Source organism: Chelonus insularis, unplaced genomic scaffold, assembly GCF_013357705.1.
Source record: "Chelonus insularis isolate UGA/USDA-ARS -01 unplaced genomic scaffold, ASM1335770v1 contig_3_pilon, whole genome shotgun sequence".
Taxonomy (NCBI): Eukaryota; Metazoa; Arthropoda; class Insecta; order Hymenoptera; family Braconidae; genus Chelonus; species Chelonus insularis.
Genome location: NW_023276556.1, coordinates 1,863,158 through 1,885,218, shown reverse-complemented (window position 1 = coordinate 1,885,218; position 22,061 = coordinate 1,863,158). Strand labels below are relative to the sequence as shown.

Here is a 22,061-nt window from a genome sequence, read left to right as displayed (position 1 = left end):
AATTATAAAATCGAGTGTAGAAATAAATTTTTAATATCAATAAAGACTATAAGCAACTATATTTACTCATTTCAGGCTTAAATGAATATTGAAATAAGTATGTAGACTTAAAACACAGTTATATCGTAGCATAATCTAAGTATGTGAGTCAGCAGAAATAAGATAGAATGTATTAATAATAAAAAAGGTCAAAGCTCTCATAAACAATCATAATACAATTTACAACAACAACAAAAGTATCAACTCAGATTTATGAGTCAATTAATGCCTTGAAGACAATAATACACTAAAAACCATTTGGGTAGTCTTATACCATCACGACATTTATATCATTCATTTCCTCTCTCAAAGACTCTTCTCTCCCTTTCTCTTTTTAATTCTACTTCATTTGAATGTTTATTTGACTCATAGTCTCACTTAGTCGTCCCTCAATGACCTCGTAACCTCGAAGGAAAGTCTCACATTCACTCTGAGGTGGAAAGTTCGATCTGAAAGCTAAGAGTAATGAAGATGAACTGAAAGGAAGACAGAGAATTTCTTCATCCGGTACAGGACATCAATCGTGAGATGGGCAGAAACGGAAGTAGTTTTAGACAGCCAACAGTAATGAGCTTAATCTAGGTCAGACATTTAAAGAATCAACGAAATATTTAACTGACCTCTCTACACGTGTGAGAATCTTTTAAATTAATTTATTCTATTTTTTACTATTCCTTTATTATTTATTGAATACACAATTGTTTAATAATGTAAATTAATTCTTTTTATATCAAACTCTGTTTTTGTAATGATTATTTTTACTCAGTTACTGAATTTTTTTGTAAAATTATAACGTAAGAGTGTGATTCTAGTTCAAGGATACAATTATTCTTTCTCTCATAATAATTGTAATTTAATGAAAAAAAATTATTCTCCACCTACAAAAAAGTTGAAACCAACTACTACATTGTTAGTAAATTAAAGATCAATTTAAAAATAAAAAGAGGTTTTTTTTCATTGTTGTAAAATCAGTTATAAAAGGAGTGTGTAATTTTTTATATTAAAACATACTGTAAAATAGGTTTATATTATTATTACTTCATCAAAGAAAGTCTTAAAAAAAAAACAGAAAAAGAGGCTATATGTATATATTATATTCACAAATGCTCTTGCTTAGTAACGTCGATCTCAGCCGATTTACGAGTGATCTCGCGTGACTGAATGAGAATAGAAAGAAGAGCCAAATAAACATCCACTCGACGTAATCTTTTAGGGACTTAGAGGGTTTGAAGGCAAAGATGAATACGCCGGCGCCTTGGAGGTCTACTGCTTCTGCATTTACAAGACTCTCTTGTAGAATGTAAAGGGTCCTTAGAGTACACGTTCTCGGGGCCCTTTTCTTTAGCTATTGTGTCTATTATATAAAAGTTCATAGCCCACTGTACGCTGTTATACTTCATTCTATAAGTCTATTTTATTATTTCAACCCGACTGGCAACCTCATGTGTTATTGAAACACAACGTACGCGTGCACTAAAGGTTTCCTGTATTGATTCCATAAAAATATTTTAAAACGTTTAAATGATTGCACCTTTCAATTTGTAATATGAATTCTTAATTAATACTCTAAAACTTTGATAATTTTAACCTGCAAATAAAAGAAAAGGATAAATAAAGATAAATAAAAGCTTGATTTAAATTGAATTAATTAGTTATTATTCATATTTATACAATAGTTATGATAGTTAAGGTATTTTAGTTTTCTTTATAATATCTATATTCGTATAGAAGGACATAAGGATAAGGAGTGGAGAGGACGAACAAGAGATGGCAGGGGTAGAATCAATGTGAAGGAATGAAAGGATTTGAAGGAAAAGGAATGAATGACTTTCTCTAATTTATATCGTATAATAGACAACATCTTACTCTTTTATCTTGTACATTCACTTGTACATTACAATCTTGTTAGCATTACAACAATTCTCTGTTCATGTTTCATACTCTTGTCACACAGATAATTCAGTAATTTATTTATTATTTTATTCTGTTTCGTTAAAGTTTATTCTATGCAATCCAACTCTTATGTGTACGGACTTTTTTACAATCTTAGATCACAACTTTATATTTTACACAGATCCACTTATAACTTAATTCTAAAATTGGGGCTCCCGGCTTTTTATTTACAGAACAGAAAGACTGTCGAAAATCGTAGAATATCGATTCTTCCTGTATCACGCCAAGACGCAAATAATTCTAGGAAATTCTACGTAGTAATCCTCAGGGTCTTTATTACATTCTCTCTAGTTCTCTCACGCAAATGTCTGACATTTTTTATCGAGATGATCCTTCGGCAGTTCGCAAGGACTTGTGAGAGGGGCGTTAACATCTTTCTAAAAGGGCGCGACGAGAAATAAGCGGCACAGTACGTACTCGTTATTATAATGTATGCCCTCTTTGGCTAGTAAACTCTATAACACCGACTCAACTCCTTTTATATATCCTTATGCATGTTGCGTTTCTCTAGAAATAATTTTCAGTTTCGTCAGACCTTTACTGCATTTTTCTTCTTTTTCTTCCTCCTCCCTTATTTCCTTTTCTATTCTCCCATTAACCAGTTCTTATGGCTCACAAACATATGCTGCTATTTTCCACACTATGCTTTTCCATGCGTTAATCAATAAAATCGAGTATATTGCCATATATACTCGTATCATATTCTTTAATTAAAATACGCAAACATTTTACAGAAAAAAAAAATTTTATTGTTCCATTCCTACATTCAAGTGAACAATTTTTTTAACATTTTGTTTTGAAATTTAATTACAATAATGCTTGATTATTTATAACCAATATTATTTTGAAATTTATTTTATTTATATTGCACACAATCATCGGATGAATTATCTGTTCTAAGAAATTCATTTCAATCAAAAGAACATTATCAGGTGCACGGAGAATCTGAATTGTTTATTCATATATTTATTTTTCACGTTTTTCAAGACAACCTCAAAAGAAACCAGGAGGAAGAAAAAAAATTTTGAGACCGCATTCTCATAGTAGGATGATTTTATAGGTCAAATTGGTATAAAGCTTCATCGCTGTCAATCTTCCCTATGTTTTCCGTGACTTGTTACCGCAATGAGTAAAGGCGCAGCCACGCGCGTTCTTCCTGCGGTCTTAGTACACGAACAGACAACGACAAAAGCCAACTTGTGAGAAACTGACCGCAACGCACAATTTTATAATTCTTTGGAACCTCAATTTAGAAGGAACCTCTCAAATAACGAATTTTTTCCCTACAGAATAGTGAGTTCCTTGGAGAAATGAGGAGAGAGAAAGCTTAAAAATACAACAATTTAAGTCAAATCAAATATAAAACATAATTTATTTATTAAAAATCATCATTTGCATATTAATATATTAAATTGTATATTAATTTAAAAATTTAGCTACTGGCTTGATGAAAATATGTTATGATTTTTTTCTCTCTCCCCGACCTCCTGTCAGTCTCTTCCACGATCTCATGTCTCTTACTTCATCTGTCAAGACAGCAATAAGACACCAACTGCATTGCCACTACAATTGCCTCGTTTTACTCACGAAAATGTCATTACAATTTCATTAATTCAAACCGCTGTAAGGCAAGTCTACGGGTTGTCTTTTATTGTCCCGAGATACGCTTGTGCAATGGACAAGCAGTCATCTGTTGCTGCTGCTGGATTCTTCCCCTCGAGTACCGTTGCAAGAACTCGCGGAAGAAGAAAAAGAAGTAGGTCAAATTGACCAACTTGGAACAACGTCACGCGGGAATCAGAATATAAGGGAACTTGATGTTTATGACTTTAATTTTTCTAACAATCTTCTAGCGTTCGTTACCGACAAATAAACACTTAATCAAGGCTTTCACATTCGTCAAGTCCGAGGTAATGTGACATATTGTCAAATTTTATTTTTAATTAAACACTATAAACATTTACACATTCGACAATTCAATTTTTATTGTTTATTTTTTTTTTTTTTTTTGCATTTTCTAGGACACCTTCTGTTGCACTGAATTGATGAAGATCCTCAATATTTTTCAACTCTCCTTCTCCTTGAGATGTTTCTTTTTTTCAATCCTGCGTGTAAGCAGCACACACTTTCACGATCTCCATTCATTTTTATGTAGAGTCGTCAAGACATTATAATTTCCAATGTCTTCGTTACACTGCTGGCCAAACTCTGTAATAAAAAAAACAAATAAATTATAAATAATGTTGTCTTATGTTTGCTATTATTAGAATTGATAAAAGTATTAATTTTATTAATGAATTCAGCACGAGAACTTTTAAATTTATCTTATACATTATATAATTTGTTAATCAATAGTAACAATTGCAGAAAACAAATTTTGAATTAACTTTATTGATAAACTTTGTAATGTCTAGAGCTTCTATCTGTTGCCAGTAAGGCTATAAGATAATAGTCTAGTGGTTTTTATGTATATGAAAAAAAGAATAAAAAAAATAGACAAAAAGTTTAAAAACCATTAAAACCAGTAAGTTATTTATTTAGAAATAATGTTAACATTTGAAGAAACTATTATATTTTGCTTTTAAATTAATATTTATTCAACCACTTTATTATCGTGTTAATAAAAGATGATTTATCCAATTAATCTTATTGTACATTGTACTTTTTAGATTTTGATGAGTTATGACGCATAGAATGGGAAATACTCCACCAAGAGATGTATGATAATATTAAATAACATGATTTTTCATAGAGAATTTTTCTATCTCTTCATTTGAAATAACTTTTGAATTTTGCAATGTATCATCTCTTATGATGGAACATCAAGAAAGAAAATGAGCTTTCATTTTTTACTATAATTAACTTCTGCGTACTTGGAAGCTTCGTATTCCTGCAAATCACTTAGTCAATAATTATAATAATTGATATATTCAGTAATAATACCTTGTAATAGACTAACTAACGGAACTTCTAAGCAAAAGTGATATTCAAACGCCTCATCCTTGTTTTTATACAACAAAAAATCAATTTTATGAATAATAAATAGTGAATAAAAAGTAGTCGATGTACAACAAGATTCATTGAATAACGTATGTAAATAAAAGTTCATGAAAACGAATGATATTATTGTGAAAATTTACCACACTCACGTGAGTAATCCCGGGTTAGGATCTGCTTGGTACCATGAATACTGCGGCATGTATCCTGCGTGATGTGGTGGTGGAGGCGGCGGAGGAGGATGATGACCAGGCGTGTGAGGATGATGGTGAGTGTGGGGTGGAGCGTGTGAATGTGGATGATGCTTCATCTCGCCTGTCCAAGCAGGCGCCGGAGGGCTCTCGTTGTGCTGAGGTGACATATCACTTCCGGGTGTCGAACTGCCAGGAGTGTTTTCACCACCACCAGGTCCTATTCCACCAAGATAACCCGTCGTGGGGCTTCCGGATACTGAACTTCCTCCACCTGAAGAATTATCGGTTTTGTTTTTTAATTCATCAGAAATAAAATAAAATAATTAATGATAGAATGGTAGTGGTTTAAATAAGACTGTAGCGATAATTGAACTGGGAAAAAGTTGTGAAGAGCATCATGTGATAGATGGATTTGAAGTGTAATTAAACTCACCGCCTTGCATGAGACCTCCAGGTTGTCCAGGTTGAGGTGATGGACCACCAGCTAAGAGACTACCATGTTGACCACCACCACCGCCACCCTGCTGTGCTGCCTTCATCATCTTCTTGTATTTACTCCTCCTATTCTGGAACCAGATTTTCACCTGCAAGCAAAATTATTCTTCCATTATCAATAATGTCGAAAAAAACTTCAGAGTAAACCAAATCCATCGCGTGAGCTGTACATCCTTCAGAATATAACTATAGAAAAAAAATTCAAAAAAATCTAGAAGGTTTCGTTTCGTAACCGATGGTCGTTTCAAGACAGTCACGTAGCCGCGACGAACGTGATTCTTCGTCAAAAGAATCCTTCGCGCATGTGCAAGTTACGCCGCGAATTGCACCTACGGTATTTTTATTTTTTTTTCCTTTTGCCATGTACAAATATATATATGTACGTATTTAAGTATATACATGAATTATAGTATTCCGTTGGTGTTTTTGCGTGGTTACATAACATACGACACAGTCTAGATGTGCACGTACTGCGAGGTCTCATCATCATCATCATCATTATCATCAAAAACGCCAAGGAATTCATCAGATTCCTCACTAGGACATATCTCAGTAGTATATATTTTCTGATGCTCAGGTTGCATAATTCTCGTCTGTCTGCATCAGAAGAGAGTAGTCGGTTTTACTTGGCGTCAGAGTGTGGTCGTAACTTTAATTAACTAAAAGTCGGGGACGTGGATGGCCCGCGGAAAGGACCGGCGTCAAAACGAGTTCATTAAAACTCCAAAGATGTTCCTATAAATAAGATGAAGGAGAAGTAGAAGAAGAAGATGATGAAGAAGCTGAAGGAAAGGAAGAAACTGTAGTCGGCAACATTGCTCCACGTTTGTTCCACTCTCTATCCTTTAAGTAACATTCGAAATATATTTCCAAGTGTTTGAGCGAGATGGAGAGTAGTGAGGGAAAGGGAATCCACGCGCGGCGTGCCGGCGCGAATAAATCTCTTTCTAATTGCTCGATGAAAAAGCGCGAGGTTGCACGGTGGATGGCGTCCGACAAAGGCCGCAAGGAAGTCCTACTGCTATAGTTAATACCGCCGCCTGCCTCGTATTTTCGTGACTACGACTCAGGCTGAAAGAACAGGTAGCAAGTCAACCAGTCGCTACTTTTATCGATATTTACTGTCGTGGGAGAAAAGATCTAAGATCACTTATGTTTACAATAAAAACAAAAAAGAACATTTTTATCGCTGTTAAATAGACCCAATAAATTATTTCAAATGATTCATTATTTCGTGAATTACTTCCAATTGCCATTCTTCAGTCAAACTTTGCACAAATTGTAACTTCATTAAGAAATTACAAGTTATTTCAAATTTAATATTTTTTGAAGAACTGCTATTATTGATAAAACATTAAATGCTCGCTGGTAAGTAAATAACATCATTAAGTAGCGGAAATTGTTTAAAATTAGCCCTTTATTTACAACCAAAACAAAACAATTTCAAGTAATCAATAAATAAATACTACTATTCTAAAGTATCGAAAACTAATTAAAATTTACATGTCTTTTTTCTTTTTATTCTGTAGAATGATGAATGTTTCTTAGAAGTTGAAAAATTTATTAAACAAATCGATAAAAAAATGTTGTAAGAAAGAATATTATACTTAATAGGTAACATTGTCTAGGAAATCACGACATTTAGCAGCTATGGAATTTGTCAAGTTTCAATATAAAGTAAAGTATAGATTCTTCAGCATGCAGGTTCTCATTTTGGTTGAAACAATTGTAATACCTCGACAATGTTGACCTGTCCTGAAGTAAAGACGGTGCGATAGAACCTCAAGGCTATAAGTGGCCTTTTATCGACATTCACAGCTGGTGTGTGCGAGTAGGCAAAGAAGGAGTAGAATATTATATGACACGAAACACGCGCACACCTTGGTATACATCAACCCCTTCCTAGCTTCAGGATATATACTGTAGAACACTGGATGCTATATATACATAAACGTCATGGTATTTGGTTTGTTACTGTAAAATCTAAGTCATAAAAACACTCTGCAGATTGGACTAAACTAAAGGGGAATTCCGCATGCACCTGCACTTCTACCAGAGTCTATAAAAATGTAGATCTGTAAAATTTTTTAAAGAGAGGCCAAAGAATTTATGCTAATCTTGGCGAAAAATTCAAGGAACCATAGAGAAGAATAATATAAATATTTCAAGTAATAAAAAAACTACTAAAACCACTGTGTTATAAATATTTATTGGAATTTAAGATCTTAGTTGATGTTGGTAAATAAGAAATTGAAGAAAAAGAGTAAATTATGCTAAATATCTGATTTGATATCTTCATTTTTTCTCTACTCTACCTGATTGAGATTGATACTATAGGTCTATAAGTTGTCTTATTTCTGATAGATGCATCTTTTTTATGATATCTTAAGAATAACTTTCATAATAGATATATCAGAAAAAGTTATATCAAGAATCAAAATGATCAACACAGCAGCTACAAGTTCAAATACAATACTGAAGCCTAAATGTGATTGAGAATTTTCGATTTTTCTTTAAATTGAAGGCTTCATAATTGAATGTATTTTTTAAATCATACACACAGCAGTTGAATAATAAATAAATAGAAAAGTAATAATTATCTTACAAATAGATTCTTCTTCATACATAAATAAAGCTATAGCCTTTACTGGACACTATAACATTGTGTTCATATTTGTGCTGGTCTTGTTGAGTATTTTTGTAATTATATGTAAAAATTCTCCCCTTTTACTATAAAGTCCACGTTTCCCCTTGCATCAATCAATTACTCCCTAGATCTAACTAGTCTCCAATATAGAGACAATAGGACAAGTAATTATCCTTAGAATGACATTCTATATTAAGAGCTTTAAAAATTAAGAGAACACTTTTCCATGAAAATGTACTAATTGGTTATTCAATAAATTCTCTCATTGAAAATAATATTAGATTTGTGTGAATGAAATTCATGAAGATAATTACAAAAATGATGTATCAAGTATTTAATGAATTAACCATGCAATTCTACTTTACAATTACAACTTGAATAATACTTATTAATTGTAATTATTTATCCATATAAACGGTTGTTTAATGATCTGTTTTAATTAAAATATATAAACATTTAGAATCAATTTGAGAACAATTGAGTTATTAAATGAACACGAAGATAATATCCTAGAAAGTAATGAAAGTAATAAGAGAAATTGATTCTGTAAATTGCATTAAATGTATAAGTATTAGTTGCATACTTATAAAATAATAAACTTGATGTTACATGTCATTTATCCAGCGTTATAGTGTACTCAATGATAATGAATAATGACCATAATGGCAGGATTTATTAATAATGCAATACTATCAGATAATACAGTAAATCAGGAGCACGAAGCAGTTAAGTCAATTCATGTATTAATTATTAACAGTTCGGAAGCTGGATTCTGATCAATATCACATCAACGATCAATTATGGAATAATCTTTAACCTTAGGATCCTGTCAAGTTGAAATTAGGTAATTCATGTCTTCAATGAATAATCAACGGTATCTATTGTATACTATAACGAAGCAATCTGTTATTACGTTGGAAAAGGGGCAAAAGAGAGTAGAGGATAGATGGGCAGGGTAAAAAGAGTAAAAGTTCCCAGGGGGTTTTCGTGCGACTGCGCAAATCATTGACTACCCGCTGTGTGTTTTGACGTGTTCAAGAATAGAACTGAGTACAGAGACCTCAGGTTAGAGAATTAGCTTGTCGCTAGCTCTTCAACAAGTGCTATTGCAAGATCATCAGCTAAAGATAATGCTGAAAAAATACGTTTTGAAATATAAATAACAGAGAATTGTAGAATACCTGCAGCAATACTAGAAAAAATGACAATGAAAATCAATAGTAGAAATAATGATGATGATAAAAAAGAGTATTGGATAAAATATTTATAAATACACATTGATAGAAAAAAAGATAATAAAGAAATAATAAGATTCTGTAGATTTAATTTAATAGTATATTTTAATGGTAATTCCTTTTTATCAGATGATGATGATGAGTAATATCACACGTCATTTCATCATGTTACAATGGCTTAACTTAACATCATCAGATGGTGATATTGACACATCCATGAATCTGGTATTTTTCCTTCTCTTTACTCTCTTCCATTATTTATTGGTTCTAATTATTCTTACTTCTCGTTTTTTGCTTTATTACACCTCAGTAGATTTATTCCCTGCACAAGTACTACGCAGCATTGGCGCCAATGTCATTCAGCTTCTTTCTTCCCTTTTCTTCTACCCTTTTTCCAGTCTACTTCTAGTCTAGACTTGATAATGATGTTTAGTGCATAATTTAGCTGACAAATTATATTCATAACTCAATTAAGCCAAGTTTATTTTCACAATCAATACAATAAAAAATTTATTCATAGATTGATTTTTAAGTAGCAACGGTTTTCTGAAATATGATGGAGTAAAATATAAAAATATTGAATAATTATCTATTACGCTCACGTAAAGAAAACGTGAAATGGTGACATACTGCGACAGATAAAAGCACTATCTCTTTCATGTATACTTAAAGAAACAATATATAGACGTGCAATGGTCGTCACTATTTCTTTTGTCTCCAACATCGACAATTGTTATTTTCGTTCATATTCATAGCGAATGAACGTTGCGTAATAGCTCAACGTCATTCTCACGTCAACCTTTTTTATTTTTTTATTCCTATATTTCATATTTTCTTCACCACAGCCTTTGCCAACCAGTTATCATGTTTTCCTCATGCAAAGTTTATTTAAAAATTTAAAATTGCATTCAAGTACAGGGGGACATAATGATAGATTGAGACTGATCTATTTATTACAATAGTATTTTTCCCTATTTGTCTTCCAGTTAACCCTCAATCTATGCTCATCTTTTTCCTATCCAATGATCACTTTATTTTTCCATGTGCTCAAGGTTCTTTTTTTACTTTTTTAATTATGGGTATCATGAATATCTGAACATCCCCAGTTGATGAAAGAATTTTTTTAAAATTATTATTTATTGTAGTCATTAAGATTCTTGTAATGAAATATTTATTTTTTAATTGACCACCAGTGAATGACAGGTTCAGAATATTAAATTTTGACCTGAGTTTCAGAATTATGAAATGAATAAGTTTAAAGTAAAATTTGATTAATTAATTTATTAATAAAAAATTGAAACAAAAAATAAATTATTGATAAAATTTAATTTCATGTTAATTATTTAATTTATTTTAACACCCAGCTTCCTAATTGTTCAAGCTACTAAATAAAGCTCTCCTCTTTTTTAATGAATCAATTATCTTTCTTGGTGGATTTCATCATTGCGAAATGAAAAAACGAAGAAGAAATAAAAAGAAAAGCCTATTTTAGAAATTTTCTCACTCTCAAATACTTGAAGTCTCCCGATTTGTAGGTGGGTACCTTGGTCACGGTGAGCAAGCAGCATCATCATGGTTTGTCGGACATTCGCGGTGGACGCTCGAGGACGAGCGGAGACAGGGAAGAGTGGAAGGGATTGACTTCTCGGTACGACGACATGCACACGCTTACGAAGGAATACCCGAGAAAAGAGTAGTGCTTATAGGGAATGAGACAGAGTGATGGCCCGAGGATAGAGGAATGAGGGGTAAGGAGAATGTCGTAGCGTGTTCATCGAGGTGTAGTTCCTCGTCCCCTGGATGCCTGTTTCTGCAGCATAGTCAGCGTCCCACTAAGCCACGCTTGCGTTCTTCGTCGCTAAATTGCCTCCACCGAGGCGGAGAAGCAATGCCGTGGACATTTCTACGACCGTGATGGTCTCGAGAAAAGACTCAAACGACGTTACAGGACTTTAGATAGACGTGACGTTCACGTTTTCCGGCACATCCGCTCCCATTTCTCGTTCACTTCCCGTGACGTGAGTAGGGTATTTCTTAATATTTCTTCTTACAGTCATTTATTATATAAATTTATTGTTACTACCTTGATTAATATTCCGTGAAAAAATTTCTGTTATGATCGATTTATGGCTTTTTTGTCTAACGATCATTGATGTTGCACATCAATTACATCAAATACAACATTATTGTTTTTACACTCATCCCTTGAAGAGAAAATTTCTTACAAGAGATTGCTTAGAATAAAAATAAATTTTTTTTTTGTCGCAAGAAAAAATTGATTTGAAAAATTATTTAATTAAAAAAAATAATAGAAATGATATTTTTTAAAGAGTTATTTAAATAAGAATTTAATTAATTGAAATATCATGAGTTTAGCAGTCTCGACTCACGCCAATTGATCCCAAAGAGACCATCACCCTTCCTATCTTATTATTACATCAACGAATACGTATACCTAGACGCAAGCCACATCGCTGTGTCACGCCACTGTTTCATTCGCGTTAATAAGCCGTGAACCTCCAGGGGTCATCCGGAATCAAGTAGTTAATTGGGTTAGAGTTTTGACATATATTGATTTCAATTATCAAGTATCATTCTCATATTAATTAATAGAAAATTGTTATTACTAAAGATGAATACATGGTTTTTATAACTAACAATACTAGAAACATGACTTTTATAGACAATATTATTTTTTTTAACAAATAAAAACAATGTATAGAATAATAAATGAAATAAATATTTTTAAAATTCTAATTTTTGAATAATCATCAAATTATAGACCTGAATTATTTCTTTATGATTATAGATATCTGCTGAAGATCTCAATCTCTTTTTATAATGATCGAAATGTCTCGATCGATCTAGTGTAGACAGTTTAATCGATAAAGATCACAAGCATTAGAACAATGATTAAGATGTGAGCTGCAAGCAATACACATGCCAATTCTTTACCGGTTTCACCTTTAGAGAAAAGTCGGTAGCCCTTTTCTAACAAGTCACGTGCTCAACTCACGTCGTCGATCTTTCCAGCTAGCGAAAAGTCGACTGACGTGATAGCCAGTGAGTTTTCGCTCGCGGCCGAGCGTATCAAGAGAACGCAGTTTCAAGACTTTTACGGAAATCGAGGACCTGAGAGAGCTTGGATATCTATCATAGAAAAGATAGTAAAGTTGAAGGTAGTTTTAGCATTTTATGGTATCTATATAACATCACATGGTAATAATTTCAAAGCAAGTTTTTTTTTTTCTTACTGTAAAACAAAAGAATGTGTTCAAGGGACTCGTGTAACCATGACGGAAATTCTCACATCGTAAAAGTAACACTTGACATTAAAATTATTGATGTCGATATAATAAAAAAATTATTTTTACTTCTTGTGATATTTCCAGTGACCTTCTGACAATTATGAAATAATTGTTATGAAGACAAACAGCATTTTATTGCTGATTGTTTAATTGAATATTTCAAAGATTGATTACTCTCTTCAACAATAAGTTATTTATTGGATTAAAAAATTGATTAGAGTTATTATAATTAATCAAATATTAACCATTAATTTTCATGATGAAACATTTTTTTTATCTATTTTGTAGTGTAGTGAAATTTTTTTCTGTCATTACCAAGTATTTAACTTTTTTGGTGAGTATGAAAGAGGCCGATGTTCAATAAAATACATTAAATGCACTAGTATGAAAGGACATATACATAAAGATATATAAATTCATTGCCATGGTCTTTCTATCACAGTGGGTTCACCGTTATTTTTTGCATCGTCCTTTGCGTTCCAACAGGAGGGAAGTGCAAGGGGAGGCACAGGTCGCACATATATGTGCGCTGGCTGTAAAAAAAAGTGAGACAGATATATCCCAAATGCATAGAGCGACACGAGAGGGCAATAGGAGGGTTCGGTCACCGGAACGGACGTTCTTTCTTCCCTACACGACGAATTTGCGTTACGGTCCTGTGCTCTTCTTCGTGGGACCACGTGATTTTGTCCAGGAAACGCGACGAGTATTCGGTCGGAATGTCGGCAAGAATTTCCATTCTTCTTTTGTTTATTTATTTTTTTAGCTTTCGTATTAGGTTCTTTTATCTAAAAAAAAAATTTTCAGTATTTCCATTAAGTATTTCATACTTGCCAGAATAAATTGCTGAGTAATTTTACGCTTTTACCATTTTGCCGGTGTTTTTCATGAGTTGTTCTACTGAAAAATGTCTCCAGGGAGAGTCAGCCGCGCTACACACTAGAGTCACAGAAATGAGAAGAACATGACCGGAAGATAGTTACGGACTTATGCCCGTTCCTCGTGGCAAAATACTGCTGCACCTTATCCATCTCTAACATCTTTCCTTTCTTATAGCTCCTACATGTACCTTCACCACGCGAGAAAACTCACGTTTCGTGTTTTCACACCCAACTACTTTGTGTCGTCCTGCTTCGCGATGCATAAGTCTGTGACTTTTTTGTTTGTATTCAAACTTGTAAAAAATGTTAACAAGTCTATTTCATCTATTAATCTCATCACTATTTTCCACAAAAATGATTTTAAAAAAAATTATTCACATCAATATATGTATAGCTATTTATATAATATTTAAATTCTTATTAATATTCTAATTAAAGTGATCATGAAGTTTATTATTTTTACTCTAATTAATTTGATGAAATGTAATTTATATTAAACTTGAAGAATCTTTTTTTATAAAGAGCTATAATCCTCATTAATTTGTCCTGTTTTTTATTTTGCATTAATTAAGACATTCACTGACATTTGAAATAAATATTGTAATTTTCATCAAAATAAAAAGTATAAATTCAACTAAGCAGTAGTATGATTTTCTTCAAGCATCTAGATAAAAGATATCACACTTTTAAGACGTTTGAATCATCAATACACATTTTTTCATACATCAAATAATAAAACTCAAGTTGTATTAAAACAAAAAATTAATGAATAAAACAAAATGTTAATTCTACTAAATATATAGTACTTTGAATAAATATTTATAGTTTTTATATAAAATAAACATCATTGCAAACTTTTACCAATGCTAATTGACTTGATTACAACATGATTATTTTCCAACAAAAAACTGACAGCTGAATAAAAATATTGACAATTTAAACCTATGTTATTCTCGCGATTAATTTTCTGCTTCATGCATCGGCAAAATCACATAAACTTAACAGTGATTACATTCAATATACGAAACTTCAAAATTCTTGTAAAAAATATCCAAGTTTTACGCACGCACGCTCTCTCATCACTTGTTTATGGCATCAGAACGTAAAGGAGAATCATGAAAACATGCAGAGAACGTTTGAAAGACAATAAAAAGGAAGGAACATAATAATTTACTAGAATATTTCCACAATGATGACGTGACTCAGTAGATCGATCTGAAGAAGAATGCAATACAATAAATATAAACATTCTTGACGACGCAGTAGAAAATAAATAAAAATGTTACGCGACAGCAGTAAATTCAATAGAATAGTCAATCAATTATACAAATGAAAAAAAAAAGGACAAAAAAAAACAACAACAATCATTTAACCATAACGATAAATAATGACATAAACAAGAAGCTTAAATCACAGCGAGAAAATGTTTTGGATTGAATTAATTATTTAAAGACATTAATTTTAATGAATTGTGAAGCAGAGTAATTCTTTAGGCGTGAAAGCAGTCGTTAGCCACGGTGTAAATGGTGGTTATTTACATGTTTTTTTTTTCTCTCTCACTCGGTGTATAGACCTATACAGAGGCCAAACCATTTGTCAGCGAGAGTGCCTCCAGTGGGTCGTATCCCTGTGTAGCTTCTACTCATGTTATCGGCAAGTGATCGCGGCTATCTCTTTTGTCTTATAGCTCGACAACGGCAGCAAGCCTTCTTCAAGTGTGTGTCTCACGTGAGGCCATTGTTTCGTGTTTAGCGGCAAGGTGAAATTATGTAACGTAAAGAAGGTAGATGGTATCACGACTTGCGATCACCGTATCTAAGTATGATACAAGCGTGTGTGTGGTGAATACGGACACACATCTTTAGAGGCTTCTTTAAGTTACTTTGATGCGTCATTGTGATCCAATAAATAATCCTGTAGCTCGGACGAATGGAAAATTTATTTGATTTGTGTTGTAAATGAATGGAGGGTTAAATGTATTTAAAATATATACAAATCGAGAGGATTTTATTTAATTTATATATTGACATGAAGACCGTTGGCCGCTCCTGGGAAACGGTTAATAGGACAAATTACGCTAATAAAAGGTAACAACGTCAGCCGTTTTCACGGTAGAATAATAATGGGGCAACGCGTCGGCGCACTGGGACCCCTATTTGAATATTTCCCTAATGCCGAGCCCCCAAACGCCGGACATGCGCGCGCTTTTTCGTACGCATCAACGCTTCTCTTTCTCTCTGTGTCTGCACCTATACGTTCAACTGCTGTTATTTTTTAAAAGTACCTTTCGATTGCCACTTTGCAATCAAATGTCATTTTTGCTTCATATTCAATCCACCATTTTCACTACTCGCTACTCTGTTGGTGTGAACTTGAAAATATGTCTGACAAATGCTAGAATTATATTTAGCATATTTTACTTCTTTATTAATGGAGCAAAAGTGTTTAAATATTTGACCATTAGTTAGTATGCTTGTTGAGTCAACTTGTTAATATCGTATGTATTATAATTAGTTATGAAAACTAGAATAACCTACTATTCTGTTCGATTAGGTACGTCGTAACTATAAACAGCGATAAGACTAAGTAGACTTTGTTAAATGAGTTAGGATAGAGGCCAGTCATTGTTTTCTTTTTAGTTTGTTGGAGGCTTATCCCTATGCTTTGTATGATAGATATATGCCGTATGAAAGTAAATGGAGTGTTCAAGAACGTCTCAAAAGATTAGGAAAGCCATTTTTTACGTTAAAATTTTTCCTACAGGGAAAATAGATTATTTATGAGTTTGAAAACGATATTTCCTGGCATTGGAATGCTAAACATTACCAACTTCTACAAAACAGTCTTTTTATCAAGAAAAAAAAAAAATGTTACACTAGGATTATTTTATTAGTAAACTTTTCTTCACATAAATTCGTCGATTTTTTTTTATAAAACATAACATGAAAAATTTAAAGTATCGCATCATTCATTTTAAAGATGATAATAATTAAATTATAATTGAAAAGAAATGATGTAACATTCGAATCTATTCCCACAATGATATAAAAATAATTTCGTTGTTTTGATTTGTCATCATACAGACACTCAAAAGTACTCATTATCACTTCAAACGTTGGATATAAAGGAAAAAAAAATCTTTAAAAGCGCCATCGTCATGTCAAAATGAATGCCATGATCATATCGATTACTATGGACGATGAGTTAACCGATTGGCTGATGAGTGAGAGCTCGAAAAAATAAGTGAGAGAAAAAGAGCTCCAAACCAGGGGCTGCTGGTTCTTCTCTTCTCGCTCAATTTCACCGTGACACGAAGGGGCCGCCACCACGTTCCGGCCAATCCGGCGCGGGCGCGAGACTTTGGAGATGAAAAAAAAAACGAACCGAGGCGCGACCAATAAATCGAAAGAGCGTGCGCAAGTTGAACGAGAGTCGATGGCTCGAAACCGTCACGCTGCGTCTTTCTCTACTTGGTTGAAAACGGATACGCCAACGCGCAGTCGCTCGGATTTATGTATCATATACGAAGCTATTCATAAATTTAAATGGAGATTAGATAACAGTCGGAACATTAATTCATATTTATCAATTCATTCGGCAATTAATTGGCAGTTCATTATTGTAATACATTGTGACAGCTTCGATCGCATTCATTCATTTCGATACTCTAAACTGAATGGCTGTTATGAGTGTATATATTAAATATGGATGCTTATTATTGATTATCTAACACTTTTAAAAATTACACTGTACATTATTTAATAACTTCAAGTTATCTTTTCTGTGGTTAAAAAAAAAATTACTTCAAATAATGCTACACAATTTATGGTGACTCTTATAAAATAAATCTTTTAATTCATTTCTATTCATGAGTATTTTTAAAAAAATTATTCTAGTTAATTTAAAACAATTTTGATGATTTTATTTACATGTAATAATTCAACTGGTTCAACCCTTTAATTTCCATGTCAGAATCAATAGTGATAAAAATCATAAAAGTCACTGATTTAATAATTATACTGTAAATAAAAGAATACAATTTGCATTTAAATATTCAAAATAATTAATATAAAATTTAAAAAAATAAGTTTGAAATATTTTGTATATAAAATCACTTGCTTGACAAGAACTAGAATGAAAAAATTACAATATTCCATATTACATGAAATTTTGCAACATCTAAGAATTTATTTAAAAAATCTATGGCATATTTTGCTGAGGAAAAAAAATATTTTATAGTAAAAAAAAAATCACAAATTTTTAAAACATAAAAATGGTCGTATATTTTGAGAGTATGAAAAAGACTGAGGGAACGTTATGAATCTCTGTTCTTGAACAGCAATAATTTGAGCAAGACTTCAACTACTCCACCATCCTCTAACTTTCATAGAGGATTAAACTTGCTGTGGAGAAGTATTTGAATTTGTATGATGCATCATAAAATTTTCTCCATAAATCATAGACCATAACATAAACGCCAGCATAGATTTTCTTGAGAATGACTAGAAGAACAAGAGCCGCTGCGCTTACGCGAAGATATTAAGTGCAAGAGTTGTCTTGCCTCGATCGTCTGTTTCTACTACACTCAGCCATAAAAGCTGTTTCCACTAGTGGTCTGATCATACACGATTACTCCTCTGGACTCTCTAGAGTCGTGCAGTATTTCTTCAATTATTTTTTATTTTATATACTTTTTCAATGTTTTTTTCTTTCATTCTAGTCTACTACTGTTCGATAGATAGCACACATAAAATTTTTTATTCCCTCTGCTACAATTCGCTCGTCGTTTTCTTCAAAAGTTTCTTCCGCCTCTCGAAGTTCTTCTTCTTCAACCTTCCATTCTCGGTATTTTCTCAATCTCACTTTTTTCTACCACCTTCTCTCACTTGTTCTTTATTGACTTTTTTCATTCTTTCTTTGCTCAAAATCCAACGCCATCGATTCTGCACTTCTTCCACCTGTTCTTCTCATGTTTTTATCATGAAACTTGTGTTCTTCTTTATAACTTCTTTGCAATACTTTTTTGTTACTAGTTTTTTCTGACTTCTATTCAAGTCACATCGACTCGAACCATCAATTATTATTTAATAATAAGTAACTTAGCTTGTCTTATAACTGTCATTATATGATCTAGAAGCATACCCGCATTATATACCCGCAAATTCTATCATTTTTATCAATACACACTGATCTTTAACTCTATTACCTGTCACTTTCCCATTAATTACCGCACCAATTGCTCTCTAAAAAGCCGTTAATTCTTCAGCTTTAACTATTGAACACGCTTTGATAAACCTATTTCAAAACAAGTGAAATATTTTTTCCTCATTGTTTCATTCATTCTCAATTAAGTGATTAATTGAAAATTTCAACTATTTGTCCTCAGATTCCATCTTTAAAAAGTTACCTGTAATAATTGTCTTGAAAAATTTACTCTCACAAGAATGAAATTAATTTATGAAAATTTCATCTGAATAAATAATTAACTAACATTTCTTGAATACGGGTCAAATATTATTCTCCCATTTAATTAATGAATTCTATTGTTTGATTAAACAATAAATAGGAAATGTTTTCACTCAAAGTGACACATCATCCTACATAACGAGTTAATTAAATCTAGTTCTTCTGAAGAGAATCTTTTTAACTGATGGTTTGGACCATTTTTGTGGCGATTGATGATCAACATATTGTTGAGTGATTTGTATTTTTCTGTGCATAACAACAACTAAATCAAAATAAAAAAAAATAATATGCAAAGAGGTGAGAGCAAAAAAAGAGAGATGAATTACAGGAGGAGGAGGGGGAGGAAAAGGAAAAAGGCGCACGGTATTGATGCATAAAACGTGCATATTTACGAAGCCTGTTTTCACGGATGTGAACACCCGGTATGCAACTGCGGGAGGAAGGTAACCAGGCGGACCTCTCTTGAGCCGCCATTTATTTATTTTACCTGCGCTCACGGATGGATGGAAACTTGTTTACGGGTATCAGAGGGATGCGTGCGTAGGCAACATATATATATTCATTCGTTTTTGTGATGTATGTAGATATTTTGCTCTACTATCAGTATACCTAAAGCGCGAAGCATTGCCTATTAAAATTATTACACTCTTTCACTACTCCAGTCATTTGGTTCGACTTTGATTCATCCTTTTTTTGTATTTCCTGCAGCCAAGTAATTTCATTGACAACCAGTCAAATAAGAGAAATCCAAAGTGTCTACTAATAAACTGAGTATCAACACGATAACGTCAGTCACGCGAGCCATACACAGTTCTTCATATAATCTGTCTTTTTTCTTTTCTTTCAAGACTCGAAAGAAAAATATTTGAAAGTAGAAATGTTTTAGTAAAAAATTTAGCATTCAAGTTCTTTTCAACAGACAGATAATTAAGTCAATTATTTATGAAATTTTATCATGTATTCATACATTTTTAAAATGAATTTCTCAAAAATTATATGGATTTCTTGATTGATTTAAAATATATATTTCATTCAACAATGTTGCAAAATTGTATATTATTGTAAAAAAATATTTATTTTATCATAAACTAATAAATCAGTTCCTATCAAATGAATGAGCAAGAATATAAGTAGACTTGCTGATACGCAAACAAGTTGATATATTTATACTATCAGTGTGTTGTATCTTATTCTCTTGAGTCATTTGAGACCGGTATTTAGGGTAGTCCCAAAGGTGCCTTATAACGACCGCCGGCGTTTAACAAAATCACCATTAGCATAATTTGCGTGAGCCACTTGACTCAAGTTATAGAAGAGCACGTTTGTTTAATCGGACTTGACATAAAGCTTCAATGACAGTAAGCGAAAAAATAAATAAAAATGTTTACATTATCCGACACCTATGATTAACTAGATTTTAATTTTTTTTTTTTCTTTATTTTGATACGATTCATCAATGTGTCTTTGTCTGTTAAATAACGGCGATGCTATGCTCTTATTATCATGACTATATTAAGAGACAAGTTAACGACTTTAGACTACTCTTTTTTTTTTCAATTTCTTCCTCATTTTTTCTTTTTATCATTTTCTCCCTTTTCTCTTCTTTTCTCGTTTCTTTTTTTAACTGTAACCAACTGCAGGTGCCCGCACATTTTGCCAACGACTGTCGGAAGAATCGTAGTTCCCGCGAAAAATAATGTTGGTTGCGTGTCACAAGAGAACTGGAGAACGCGAACTCGCACGCATTGTACGGTCAAGACAACTGACTGGCTCCAACTTTATAATACTTAATCCTGTTGCAGGTTGTGTGTCACACGAGTTGTAAGAATATTTAATCATATACTCGACTTCCATTCAAACTTAAATCTCGCCAGGAAGTGTCCCAATCAAAATCGAATTTAATTGTTTTGTGTTGCAAAAAATATTTGCAAAGATTATAATAACTGAAAAAATGATAATAAATATTGAGAACCACTGAAGAACGATGCGCAGTGGGCGTATCATGGTACATCCCATATACCTATGAGCATTATATACTGCTATTCACATTTCATGTTTAGGAACAGTCGCAAGAGAGAAAGAGAAAAGAATTTTTAGATGAGTTGTCGGCACGCGGACTGAAAGACGATACTAATTTTCTATTAAATCAGACCAAAAGCGGAAATTGTTGTCCTCCTTCTGATATTGAAGCAATTAAATTGATAAATGAGCTGCGTTTTCGATTATAATTGTACTTGATCATTGATTACACTGAGTGAGTGGAAAATAAATAAATATGTAATGAATATTGATAATAAAAGCAGGAAGAAATTGATTATGCTATTAATAGTCATTTTATTCTCGATCAAAAATGATAGAAAACAATTTAGATTCTATGACGAAGAGATTACTAAGTCGAATTTAATCGATACAGAGCCAGCCACCTCGACCTGACGAACGAGTTCAGGCGAAAAAAGGTAATCGTAGGAACTGGTTTGTGAAACTGATGGTGTGTGCAACAGAAAGAGAAGATTACATTTTGGATGAAGAGAAAGAACGGAAGAGAAATGTATAAGGAGAAAGAGAAAAAGACTATTGAGCTGTTAAAGACATTGTGTTTCACTTCCGGACAATATACTGAAAAAAATTATCCTGGAATTTTTACTATAATAAATAAATAAAGTGCATAATAACCATATTGTTAAAGCTATAACATTTTTCCAAGAAAAGTTTCTCGGTGAAGAAAATTTTAAATCGATTAAATAATTCTACTATAAGGGTGTTAGAGGTAGGCTTGACTTTATTTATAGTCAGAATATTTAGTCTATTACAAGCTCGACAGATATTTTAATGTTGTCATTTTGAAA

General features: G+C 32.5%; 1 protein-coding gene across 6 annotated transcripts in view; it reads right to left on the bottom strand.

Annotated features, from left to right (window-relative positions):
* Window positions 1–1,672: 1,672 nt before the first annotated feature.
* The window catches only part of Dll (Distal-less), a 46,382-nt gene continuing 25,993 nt past the window's right edge, over window positions 1,673–22,061 (bottom strand). For 4 of the 6 annotated variants that reach the window (XM_035085848.1, XM_035085847.1, XM_035085852.1 and 1 more), the window contains exons 3-5: window positions 5,617–5,767; window positions 5,142–5,454; window positions 1,673–4,200 (exon numbers count right to left, since the gene is read on the bottom strand). In XM_035085848.1, the coding sequence (XP_034941739.1) occupies window positions 4,182–4,200; window positions 5,142–5,454; window positions 5,617–5,767 (483 nt within the window). In that variant the 3' untranslated portion in view covers window positions 1,673–4,181. Of the gene's footprint in view, window positions 4,201–5,132; window positions 5,455–5,616; window positions 5,768–22,061 lie in introns of all 6 variants that reach the window. The other 2 variants (XM_035085849.1, XM_035085851.1) reach the window with 1 other exon arrangement.